The 13803-nt window shown below is 49.8% G+C and overlaps 1 protein-coding gene and 1 long non-coding RNA gene across 11 annotated transcripts in view; one reads left to right on the top strand and one right to left on the bottom strand.

Annotated features, from left to right (window-relative positions):
- Positions 1-13803, bottom strand: part of GLI2 (GLI family zinc finger 2) — a 452275-nt gene that overhangs the window by 72702 nt on the left and 365770 nt on the right. For 5 of the 7 annotated variants that reach the window (XR_011364490.1, XR_011364485.1, XR_011364486.1 and 2 more), the window contains one exon: positions 10281-10430. Coding sequence is in view for 1 of the 7 variants with exons in the window: in XM_069982433.1 (XP_069838534.1) it covers positions 10281-10401 (121 nt within the window). In the remaining 6 variants the exon portion in view is untranslated. Of the gene's footprint in view, positions 1-10280; positions 10431-10979; positions 11001-12150; positions 12172-13803 lie in introns of those variants that run through there. The other 2 variants (XR_011364488.1, XR_011364489.1) reach the window with 2 other exon arrangements.
- Positions 1-13803, top strand: part of LOC138800628 (uncharacterized) — a 208803-nt gene that overhangs the window by 101211 nt on the left and 93789 nt on the right. The gene's annotated exons all lie outside the window — the stretch shown is intronic.

Here is a 13803-nt window from a genome sequence, read left to right as displayed (position 1 = left end):
CCTGGTGGGCAGGATCCTCTCTCCCTATGTAATACCTGGCGGGCAGGATCCTCTCTCCCTATGTAATACCTGGCGGGCAGGGTCCTCTCTCCCTATGTAATACCTGGCGGGCAGGCTCCTCTATCCCTATGTAAGCCCTGGTGGGCAGGATCCTCTCTCCCTATGTAATACCTGGCGGGCAGGCTCCTCTCTCCCTATGTAATACCTGGCGGGCAGGCTCCTCTCTCCTATGTAATACCTGGCGGGCAGGCTCCTCTCTCCCTATGTAAGTCCTGGCGGGCAGGCTCCTCTCTCCCAATGTAATACCTGGTGGGCAGGCTCCTCTCTCCCTATGTAAGCCCTGGTGGGCAGGCTCCTCTCTCCCTATGTAAGGCCTGGCGGGCAGGGTCCTCTCTCCCTATGTAAGCCCTGGCGGGCAGGCTCCTCTCTCCCTATGTAAGCCCTGGTGGGCAGGCTCCTCTCTCCCTATGTAATACCTGGCGGGCAGGCTCCTCTCTCCCTATGTAATACCTGGTGGGCAGGCTCCTCTCTCCCTATGTAAGTCCTGGCGGGCAGGCTCCTCTCTCCCAATGTAAGCCCTGGCGGGCAGGCTCCTCTCTCCCTATGTAAGTCCTGGTGGGCAGGGTCCTCTCTCCCTATGTAAGCCCTGGCGGGCAGGGTCCTCTCTCCCTATGTAAGCCCTGGTGGGCAGGGTCCTCTCTCTCCCTATGTAACCCCTGGTGGGCAGGGTCCTCTCTCCCTATGTAAGCCCTGGTGGGCAGGGTCCTCTCTCCCTATGTAAGTCCTGGCGGGCATGCTCCTCTCTCCCTATGTAAGCCCTGGCGGGCAGGGTCCTCTCTCCCTATGTAATACCTGGCGGGCAGGGTCCTCTCTCCCTATGTAAGCCCTATGTAAGCCCTGGTGGGCAGGCTCCTCTCTCCCTATGTAAGGCCTGGCGGGCAGGGTCCTCTCTCCCTATGTAAGCCCTGGCGGGCAGGGTCCTCTCTCCCTATGTAATACCTGGCGGGCAGGCTCCTCTCTCCCTATGTAAGCCCTGGCGGGCAGGCTCCTCTCTCCCTATGTAAGCCCTGGTGGGCAGGCTCCTCTCTCCCTATGTAAGTCCTGGTGGGCAGGGTCCTCTCTCCCTATGTAAGCCCTGGTGGGCAGGCTCCTCTCTCCCTATGTAAGTCCTGGTGGGCAAGGTCCTCTCTCCCTATGTAATCCTGGTGGGCAGGGTCCTCTCTCCCAATGTAATCCTGATGGGCAGGCTCCTCTTCCCTATGTAACCCCTGGTGGGCAGGCTCCTCTCTCCCTATGTAAGCCCTGGCGGGCAGGCTCCTCTCTCCCTATGTAAGCCCTGGCGGGCAGGCTCCTCTCTCCCTATGTAAGCCTGGCGGGCAGGGTCCTCTCTCTCCCTATGTAAGTCCTGGTGGGCAGGGTCCTCTCTCCCTATGTAATACCTGGTGGGCAGGGTCCTCTCTCTCCCTATGTAACCCCTGGTGGGCAGGGTCCTCTCTCCCTATGTAATCCTGGTGGGCAGGCTCCTCTCTCCCTATGTAATCCTGGTGGGCAGGGTCCTCTCTCCCTATGTAAACCCTGGTGGGCAGGCTCCTCTCTCCCTATGTAACCCCTGGCGGGCAGGGTCCTCTCTCCCTATGTAAGTCCTGGTGGGCAGGGTCCCCTCTCCCTATGTAAGCCCTGGCGGGCAGGGTCCCCTCTCCCTATGTAAGTCTTGGTGGGCAGGGTCCTCTCTCCCTATGTAATACCTGGCGGGCAGGGTCCTCTCTCCCTATGTAATACCTGGCGGGCAGGCTCCTCTCTCCCTATGTAATCCTGGTGGGCAGGCTCCTCTCTCCCTATGTAATACCTGGCGGGCAGGATCCTCTCTCCCTCGGTAATACCTGGTGGGCAGGGTCCTCTCTCTCCCTATGTAAGCCTTGGTGGGCAGGCTCCTCTCCCCCTATGTAAGTCCTGGTGGGCAGGGTCCTCTTTTTCTATATAAGTCCTGGTGGGCAGGGTCCTCTTTCCCTATGTAAGTCCTGGTGGGCAGGGTCCTCTTTCCCTATGTAAGTCCTGGTGGGCCGGGTCCTCTTTCCCTATATAAGTCCTGGTGGGCAGGGTCCTCTCTCCCTATGTAATCCTGGTGGGCAGGCTCCTCTCTCCCTATGTAATCCTGGTGGGCAGGATCCTCTCTCACTATGTAAGCCCTGGTGGGCAGGGTCCTCTTTCCCTATATAAGTCCTGGTGGGCAGGGTCCTCTTTCCCTATGTAAGTCCTGGTGGGCAGGGTCCTCTCTCCCTATGTAATCCTGGTGGGCAGGCTCCTCTCTCCCTATGTAATCCTGGTGGGCAGGATCATCTCTCACTATGTAAGCCCTGGTGGGCAGGGTCCTCTTTCCCTATATAAGTCCTGGTGGGCAGGGTCCTCTTTCCCTATATAAGTCCTGGTGGGCAGGGTCCTCTCTCCCTATGTAATACCTGGCGGGCAGGCTCCTCTCTCCCTATGTAATCCTGGTGGGCAGGCTCCTCTCTCCCTATGTAATACCTGGCGGGCAGGATCCTCTCTCCCTCGGTAATACCTGGTGGGCAGGGTCCTCTCTCTCCCTATGTAAGCCCTGGTGGGCAGGCTCCTCTCCCCCTATGTAAGTCCTGGTGGGCAGGGTCCTCTTTTCCTATATAAGTCCTGGTGGGCAGGGTCCTCTTTCCCTATGTAAGTCCTGGTGGGCAGGGTCCTCTTTCCCTATGTAAGTCCTGGTGGGCCGGGTCCTCTTTCCCTATATAAGTCCTGGTGGGCAGGGTCCTCTCTCCCTATGTAATCCTGGTGGGCAGGCTCCTCTCTCCCTATGTAATCCTGGTGGGCAGGATCCTCTCTCACTATGTAAGCCCTGGTGGGCAGGGTCCTCTTTCCCTATATAAGTCCTGGTGGGCAGGGTCCTCTTTCCCTATATAAGTCCTGGTGGGCAGGGTCCTGTCTGTCGCCCCTTATAGCTTGTACAGCGCTCTGGAATCACGGACGCTTTATAAATAAGCAATAATACATTTGTCTGTAATTACGGACAAATCGAGGTGACGTGTGACTGTATCCTCACACTCTGCAGATTCTCACCTGAAATTCATACGGTCTTTAGTCACACAACGTATAAACAATGGCCGTTGTTTTAAATGAAACTTTCATTGAAGTCTATGGTAAATGGCCGGAAATAAATCACATGATCATTATTTTGACGGCCGTAGCAAACAACGGCTGTTGTTCAATACATTGTGTGAATAGGCGTTCTTTGCATTGACTTCAATGCAAATCACTGCAGTATGAAAAGAACGACAGTTGTGTAAATCGAAAACAACAATGAAGGTGTGAACATAGCCTTAGGGTAGATTCACACACAGCAGATTTGTTGCAGACGGCCCCATTCATCTGAATGACACTTGCGGAGATCTATGCACCGGCCGCCACATCAACCCTATGACCATGAATCGATTTAGTTTTTTTTTGTTTTTTGCTGAAGTTCCTGCAACTAATCTGCTGCATGTGAATAAACCCCAATGTGCAAAACTACAACCTTTCTAAACTTTTATAGAAGCTGCAAAACTATAACAACTATTATCGGAAAGTGAAGAGAAACGGGATTGTGTGAGGTGCCTGTAGGCGGAGCACTGCTTTATACTGCAGGGTGGAGCCCAGTCCGGGATGGGGGAACCTCCGGCTGCTGCTGAACTACAATTCCCATCATGCCTGGACAGCTGATCCTTTAGCTAGATGATGGGAATTGCGGTTTTGCAGCAGCCGGAGGGCCGCAGCTTTTTCCATCCCTGCTCTGCATCAATATTTTCCAACCTGTGACCCTCCATCTGATGTAGAAACTACAATTCCCATCATGCCCTGGATGGAATAACAGTAAGGGGTGATACAACATGGCGGTCTGTACAGCCGGTGATCCCCAGTCATTGGCATCCAGTTAGTACCACGCGCCCCATAGATCAGCCGCTCCGACAACCTCTGGAGTTCACACTAAATAAATGACTGGGCCGCGTGATGAATGGTTCTATTAGCGACCCAGATTATTCCCGGAGATAGAGCACGTGGCAGCGAGCGCAGCGCCCCGCGCCGTCCTGCCGGTTGTAAATAGGTTATTTTGTGTGTAAATAACACATTAAGAATCTGCATTAGCCGTGTTTTCCGAAAGACCGGGAAAGTGTAAGAAATAAATAACGGCAGACAAGCGAGTAAAATAAAGGGGCGGCTTTAATGGCGCTCGCCTTGAGGAAGCCACTTACATATGACGAACGTGATAACAATCTGAATATAGCCGCCATTAAACATGCACGCTCCGGCTACGCACCGGGCCGTTACTCTGCCGCGTCCTGAAAAAAATCACAAGTGACAGGATTTGGAGAGCAGAAAACTGCGGAGAGATTAAACGCTCAGCTTTTCCTGTGGCGACCGTAAATCAGGAGCCAAATCACCGCCGTTAACCCTTCCCTGGCCGAGAGAGAGATGACTGAATGCGGCTCGTGGACCATCTGGGGACGGCCGTCACTCGGCTCCAGTAACTAAACAGCCGTTAAAGGGAATCTGTCACCAGCTTTATGCTGCCTTAAAGGGAACCTGTCACCCCCCGTGCCGGGGTGACAGGCTCCCGACCCCCCGTTAGAGACCCCTATACTTACCTCATCCCGCCGGGTCCCGCTTCTGGATTCGGTCGGGTCCCGGAGATCTCAGCCGCTGCAGCCCGGCGCGCGCGCTGACAGATGAGTCCAACGCTCATAGAGAATGACGGAGCGCTGGACTCTCCTGTCATTCTCTATGAGCGTTGGACTCATCTGTCAGAGCGCGCGCCGGGCTGCAGCGGCTGAGATCTCCGGGACCCGACCGAATCCAGAAGCGGGACCCGGCGGGATGAGGTAAGTATAGGGGTCTCTAACGGGGGGTCGGGAGCCTGTCACCCCGGTACGGGGGGTGACAGGTTCCCTTTAAGTGAGGGCAGCATAACAGATCAGAGCATCACTTCCATCATTCTCTTCAGTCGTTCTCCTAATATGCAGAATAGGATTTCTGCTACACCCCTCCCTCCAGCTGCTGATTGACAGGTGACTGCCTATACACTGCAGGGATAGATAACTGCTAATGATAACTGGTGGGCGGAGTTTGCTGCTGCTCATGAATATCCAGGACTACTGAGCTCATGCACATAATGGAGAGGACTACTTATTGTCCATGTTATTCAGGAGGAGATCTCTGGATCATTGTTACATTGTAGCCATGGCGATACAATCTATTATTATGGTTTCATGATACCAGGGACGCAGCAACACATTGTAACAACACGACTTCACACCTAAACATCCACAGCCGGCTCAGTAAAGGTTCAGTCTGCTGCCCCGGCCTAGTATCTATATAGCAGAGCGCCCCTTTAAGTCCCCGACCACCCCTGGCTGCTCCATCACTGTATAATAAAAGTTTTCAGTAACTTTGTAGCATACTTTGTGCTTCAGTTTCTCACCAGCTCTGCTTGCTAACATACTTCTCACAGCTGAGAGTTTGTTACAGGTGCATCCGCTCTGACCATATAGATGCAGCGTGTCCCCTCTGGCTAAATATTCCTGATAGCTACAGTTGTATCCGCAGCTTGGGGGGGGGGGTCCTAATGTTATTTTTATTCACTGTCAGCAAGCAGAGTCCCAGACCTTTTAGCTAGGAGATATTTGCCAGCACTGGGGTTCCTGGGGTTGTGACCTGTGACCGCCCTCTATAGAAATAAGTGATGGTCTCCTGTAGATACAATGGGACAAGGTCCCCCGGTCCGCTCCTGATTTCCATCCATAGCACCACAGGTCCCAGCAGACGCTGCCCCTGTACAGGAGCGCAGGAGGCCCACTTCTTCCATCAGAATTCTTTTGCATTCATCTCAATCTCTCTCCTGATTCCATCGTTAACATGAAACATAATTGCGCTGCGGTTGAACACAAAGCGCCGTCTCCCCGCTGGTCACCGTGACTTATTTATTAGGATCCTTTAAGGGCTTTTTAGGACTCATTAGACGTCTCTTTCATCATCTCTCCGCTCAGTCTTCAAACGCTGTAGCTGTAAGTTGTGCGCCCGGGCCGCTCACCGTAACATCTCAGCTTTCATCCTTCATCCGATAGGAGATGAGAGCGGCCATGGCGGGCAGGAGGCTTGTTACCGCAGCCTCACCGGGGCTAACTGGCGCTGACATTCCAGGCAGGATTCACCATATTTAATGCAAGAAGCCAAATTTTACATCTAGTTCACAAGTTACTGACGACAGAATATAGTGAGATCAGCGGCGGGAAGAGGAGGAGGCGCCGGATCAGGGGAGACCCCATGATGGAACCCTCATACAACTAATGTTCCCATAGAAAACACTTCTATTTCCCAACCTGTGGCTCTCTAGAAGAACTACAACTCCCATCCAGCACCATAAAAGATAGAGCTTTGCAATATCTCCAAAAGTTTAGCAACACATGAGGGCATGATGGGAGTTGTAGTGTTATCATAGTCTAAGAAAAAGTTCTGAAACTTTCTAATAAGCTTTGCATTTCAGATTCGCACCATTTTAGGAACTCTGCTGGCTGTCAGTGATTGGAAACACCAGGCCGTATTCCCACGCTGCAGTGACCCAGCTGATCAGTGGTAGAAAGCTATCCCCTGTTCTGATGGTTTGTTACACTGTAACAGTGCAGGGAAAAAGTATCAGTCTGGGGACACTATATGCTGTAGAGCTCACAGAGCATTGTCTACACCTGATACAGTTGAGAGGAGGGCTAGCTATGTCCAATGTATCAGTCTGGAGCTCACAGAGCATTGTCTACACTGGATACAGCTGAGTGGAGGACTAGCTATGTAAAATGGATCAGTCTGGAGATCACAGAGCATTGTCTACACCTGATACAGTTGAGAGGAGGGCTAGCTATGTCCAATGTATCAGTCTGGAGCTCACAGAGCATTGTCTGCACTGGATACAGCTGAGAGCAGGGCTAGCTATGCACAATGTATCAGTCTGGGGTACAGCCTGCCGAGGTCACAGAGCATTGTTTAGATTGGACACAAGTGTAGCTGTCTTGCACTAGTTAAGGGGCCCCTTTGCATGTGTATTTGGTCCCAGATCTAGCGGTCCCAGATGGTCTTGGATCTATGATGTTCTGCATTCGGGTAACCTATAATACAGGAGCCTATAATCCACCCAGGAGGAACATTGGCCGACTGTGTTATTTTTATGGGGCCTCATGATTCCTGCTGTATTTTATACACCTTTAAGTTCTCTTTGAGGGCCGAATCCCCTCCCTATTGGAAACACATGCATGCTCAGCCCATGTGGCCATGTATGTGTATGACGTCTCTGCAAAAGCTGCAACATCTGGAACAGTTTATTAAAATTGCAGTTTTAAAACCCTGGGGCCTGATGGGAGCTGTAGTTTTGTCAGGGCCTGATGGGAGCTGTAGTTTTGTCGGGGCCTGATGGGAGCTGTAGTTTTGTCGGGGCCTGATAGGAGCTGTAGTTTTGTCGGGGCCTGATGGGAGCTGTAGTTTTGCAACATCTGTAAAGGCTGTAAAACTTTTACATCATAATAATAATTGTTATTTATATAGCTCCAACAGATTTGGCAGCACTTTACAATTCTGGGGGAACATACGTACACACAAGTCACACATACATACATACATGGGGTACATACAGTACATAGACACAAGTCACACATACATACATACATATGGGGGGACATACAGTACATAGACACAAGTCACACATACATACATATGGGGGACATACAGTACATAGACACAAGTCACACATACATACATTTGGGGGGACATACATAGACACAAGTCACACATACATACATACATGGGGGGACATACATAGACACAAGCCACACATACATACGGGGGGACATACATAGACACGTCACACATACATACATACATGGGGGGACATACATAGACACGTCACACATATATACATACATGGGGGGACATACATAGACACGTCACACATATATACATACATGGGGGGACATACATAGACACAAGCCATACATACGGGGGGACATACATAGACACGTCACACATACATACATACGGGGGACATACATAGACACGTCACACATACGTACATACATACATGGGGGGACATACATAGACACAAGCCACACATACATACGGGGGGACATACATAGACACGTCACACATACATACATACATGGGGGGACATACATAGACACAAGTCACACATACATACGGGGGGACATACATAGACACGTCACACATACATACATTTGGGGGGACATACATAGACACAAGCCACACATACATACGGGGGGACATACATAGACACGTCACACATACATACGGGGGGACATACATAGACACGTCACACATATATACATACATGGGGGGACATACATAGACACAAGCCACACATACATACGGGGGGACATACATAGACACGTCACACATACATACATACATACATGGGGGGGACATACATAGACACAAGTCACACATACATACGGGGGGACATACATAGACACGTCACACATACATACATACGGGGGACATATATAGACACGTCACACATACATACATGGGGGGACATACATAGACACAAGCCACACATACATACGGGGGGACATACATAGACACGTCACACATACATACATACATACATACATGGGGGGACATACATAGACACAAGCCACACATACATACGGGGGGACATACATAGACACGTCACACATATATACATACATGGGGGGACATACATAGACACAAGCCACACATACATACGGGGGGACATACATAGACACGTCACACATACATACATACATACATACATGGGGGGACATACATAGACACGTCACACATACATACATACATACATGGGGGGACATACATAGACACGTCACACATACATACATACATACATACATGGGGGGACATACATAGACACGTCACACATATATACATACATGGGGGGACATACATAGACACGTCACACATATATACATACATGGGGGGACATACATAGACACGTCACACATACATACATACATGGGGGGACATACATAGACACAAGTCAGACATTACAGAGATATCCAGTGTGCATCTTGTAGGTGCTCAGGCACCTTTAGCCTCTGTCCTTTGTGGTCAGTCTGACATCTCCCCCCAGCCCCCACCCCGACACAGAGAATTTTCCATGCAGATCAGAGCAATTTCCATTTCATCTGCTCGGCAGGAACTTTAGTCATGAGAAAGTCCTGGAATCTCCAGTAAGATTAGAAGGATATTGGGAGATAAGGAAGGCGGGGGAGGGGTCATTCCTGAAAACCATCAATTAGGAAGGAGCCTCAGCATCAGCCCCAGTGTTATAATCGCACCTCAGCATCTGCCAAAGGGGTTATTACAGCCTCAAGACTGCCCCCTGCTGCTATCAAAGGCTGCCCCTCCCCCGGCCAGGCAGGCTGCCCCTAATAAAACACCCAGAGCCCCCCAAACGTGTCAGATCCATGAGATCCCTCACAGGAGCAAATGGTCTGTTCGGAGACAACTGGCCAGAGCTGTGAGAAAGAAAATACCTTTAATTCACTGATCAGGAAAATCTGATCATCCACTATGGCTGAAAGCAGAATCACCCAGTGGGGCCAAAGCCTGGAAATCTGCATCTTGGGTATGGTGCACTACACGTACATGTCAGGTGGGATACTAGCTGCTGTATCTAATCACATTGTGTGATACTGCCTACTCAGCTGCTGTATCTAATCCTATCATAAGTGATACTGCCTGCTCAGCTGCTGTATCTAATCCTATCATAAGTGATACTGCCTGCTCAGCTGCTGTATCCAACCCTATCATATGTGACACTGCCTGCTCAGCTGCTGTATCCAATCCTATCATGTGTGATACTGCCTGCTCAGCTGCTGTATCCAATCCTATCATGTGTGATACTGCCTGCTCAGCTCCTGTATCCAATCCTATCATGTGTGATACTGCCTGCACAGCTCCTGTATCCAACCCTATCATATGTGATACTGCCTGCTCAGCTGCTGTATCCAATCCTATCATGTGTGATACTGCCTGCTCAGCTCCTGTATCCAATCCTATCATGTGTGATACTGCCTGCTCAGCTCCTGTATCCAATCCTATCATGTGTGATACTGCCTGCACAGCTCCTGTATCCAATATTATCATGTGTGATACTGCCTGCCCAGCTTCTGTATCTAACCCTATCATGTATGAGACTGTATCTAATCCTTTTATGTGATACACAATGCTCGGTACAGTACCTCCTGAGGATGCATTCAGGACCCCAGATTTCTTGCCCACATCTGAGAAGCTGTTCCCATCCAGAATGGACGTCTTGGCCTCCTTCTTGTGCGCGGTGATCACTGGGCCGGAGTTCTCCATGTCAGCAGGTCATATTCCACAGATGGAGCCTGAAATGGGAGGAACGTCAGGGTTAGAAGGGGAGCTCGGATACCCGACCTGGGGATAAACAGAAGCATTGGTTGGAGATAGAAATGGCGTCCCCATACGTCATCAAGGTGTACTGTGTAATAAGCGCTCCCCATCAGACGCTGTGCGCTCACAGCCTGGACATGGTGTGGTGGCTCAATGGTATAGGAGGTGGAGAGGGCATTAGATTGTAAGCTCCCGGCCCCATTTCATGACCATGTCTCAGACGTCCCCAAACAAAAACACAAGCACCTGCTGAGAACACGACTTTGTCACATTTTTGGGAAGATGAGCTGAGAATATCCATGGTGGGGGGTGAGCGGCCGCAGCTGTCAGCGTGTATCCACCTGCTGGACATTGTGGGGTCACTGACCATCTGAGGAGATGCGGCCCAATACGTAACCTAATACTTCTCACAGCTGAGGGTCTGTCACAGTGTATCCAGCATCCTAGCAGTCTTCATCAGTCACTATGCTACCCTTTATGTTATACAGTCAACACACACAAAAACCCTAGAACACACAATATACATCATTTCCCGCTGGGAGTCTATAAGTGACGCGTCCCGCCATCACAGAGATCTTCACAATGTATAGCCGATGTAGGCTCCAAACGTGATGTGAACAGGGTCGTACATCTCTCCAGAGCCGCCGCTCATCGGTCTTCCCTCAGACATCGTTCAATGTTTCCTTATCTGCTAATTATCGTTATCTGGATAATGACTAATGAGCAAGCAATAATGAGCAAACACGGCGAGAATAGCGAGGAGACACCACGGCCGGATCACCCAAATATACATAAATCATACATATCACACAATCATATAAACACATACACACATATATACATAAATCATACATATCACACAATCATATAAACACACACACATATATACATAAATCATACATATCACACAATCATATAAACACATACACACATATATACAAATCATACATATCACACAATCATCCTATAAACACACACACATATACACAAATCATACATATCATACAATCATACTATAAACACACACACATATACACAAATCATACATATACAATCTATACATAAATCATACATGTCACACAATCCTATAAACACACACACATATACACAAATCATACACATCACACAATCATATAAACACATACACATATATATACAAATCATACATATCATCCTATAAACACACACGTATATACACAAATCATACATATCACACAATCATCCTATAAACATACGTACACACCAATATACCATAGATATCACACAAACGTATATACATACATCATATAAATCATAATACACACTCTGCATAACATACAAATATTTACACACATCACACACACCATATATACGTAGATCCTTTACACCACACACACATATAATAGATACATTCATACACACCGCCGTACTCATTACAATGATATAATGGACTGGGGAGATTTATTGGGCCTTGTGCGGAGGGGCAGTTGCCCACGGCAACCAATCAGATTCCGGCTTTCATTTTTAAAAGGCCTCTGCAAAATGAATGTAGGAATTTGAGTGGTTGCTATGGACAATGTCCCCCAAATTTAACTATTGCCCATAGCAACCAATCACAGTGCAGCTTTCATATGTTAACAAGCTCTAGTAAAATGAAAGCTGAGCTCTGATTGGTTTTTATTTGTTTCCTATCACAGCAAATACACACACGTCTACCATGTTTGCTCCAAATATATAGTAAAGATGGCGTGAGGTTAGCTCTCCCTGCACGTGTCATGGCGCAGAGCGCTAAAGATGATGTCAACGCCAAATAGACAAGGCAGACAGTGAGACATAATACAGACAGCCAAGCTCCTGAGGCTCCTGTCACTGACAGAACGCAGCCTGCGCCTCCTGCTCCTAACATGTCGCTGCCTGTCCGTCCTCAGGATCCGCGTCTGCGCTAATAATCCCCCTGCTGAAAGATACCAGGGCAAATATCCTGCCAAAGGACACGGCCGAGTCACCAGAGGACAGGACTGATGTATCCAAGCCCAGCAGGTGTGATACTAAGCTGTGGACCTAATGCTGTAATGTGTGGTACTGTGCTAGTGAGCGGAGTATCTAATCCTCTCATGTGTAATACTGTGGTGTGTATCTAATCCTCATGTGTGATACTGTGCTGCGTATCCAATCCTATCTTATACGATACTGTCCGCCTTTGTATCTAAGTGGTTATGTGTGAGCTGTCAGTGTATCCAAGCCTCCCATTTGTACTATTGTCTGCTGAGCTGCTCTTTCTATTCATATCGTATGTACTGTCTGTGGAGCCAGTGTATATAAGCCCCCCCCCCCACACACACTTGAACTTATAACTTTGCACGGAATAAGAATCTGCGACAATATGAAGGAGATAAAGTCGGAGAAGTGCGGAGATCCGGGATCTGCTGGGAACGCTGTATCTAAACATCTCAAATATTAATACAGACAAGACGGCAATTTCCTGCGCTCCAGTGTTTGGGTTGTGTGCAGGGAAGCCCCTCAGGACAGCGGGGGCCCAGGAGGGCGGCCATACTGACACCCCTGTTTCCTGTCATAGACCATGGGGGGGGGGGGGATAAAGAGATCCAGCTGGGCGCCGAGGACTGTGAGGGGCCGCTGTATTATGTCTGTGAGCGGCGTGAACTCCTGAACCCTCCTGATGTGACTCACACTGACAACGGGCCCCCAGATTACTCACTATCACTACAGGGGCCGCACACTATAAAAGGGAAAACGGGAGATCCAATAAAGCCAGACGACCATGGAACGGAGGCTCTGGTCCCACAAACTCTGCTCTACTGGAGACCCCCATAATGTGACCTCTGTGCCGGACCCACAATCTCTACGGGAGACCCCCACAATGTGACCCTGTGCTGATCCTGCAGGCTCTGCTCTACTGGAGATCCCCACAATGTGACCCTGTGCCGGACCCACAATCTCTATTGGAGACCCCCACAATGTGACCCTGTGCCGGACCCGCAATCTCTGCTCTACTGGAGACCCCCACAATGTGACCCTGTGCCGGAACCACAATCTCTACTGGTTACCCCCACAATATGACCTCTGTGCCAGACCCGCAATCTCTACAGGAGACCCCCACAGTGTGACCTCTTTGCCGGACCCGCGATCTCTGCTCTATTGGAGACCCCCACGATGTGACCCTGTGCCGGACCCATAATCTCTACTGGAGACCCCCACAATGTAACCTCTGTGCCGGAACCACAATCTCTACTGGAGACCCCCACAATGTGACCCTGTGCCGGACCCGCAATCTCTGCTCTACTGGAGACCCCCACAATGTGACCCTGTGCCGGACCCACAATCTCTACTGGAGACCCCCACAATGTG

Source organism: Dendropsophus ebraccatus, chromosome 9 (assembly GCF_027789765.1).
Source record: "Dendropsophus ebraccatus isolate aDenEbr1 chromosome 9, aDenEbr1.pat, whole genome shotgun sequence".
Lineage (NCBI taxonomy): Eukaryota > Metazoa > Chordata > Amphibia > Anura > Hylidae > Dendropsophus > Dendropsophus ebraccatus.
Note: the sequence above shows the minus strand (reverse complement) of the source record. Positions and strands in the feature narration are given on the sequence as shown.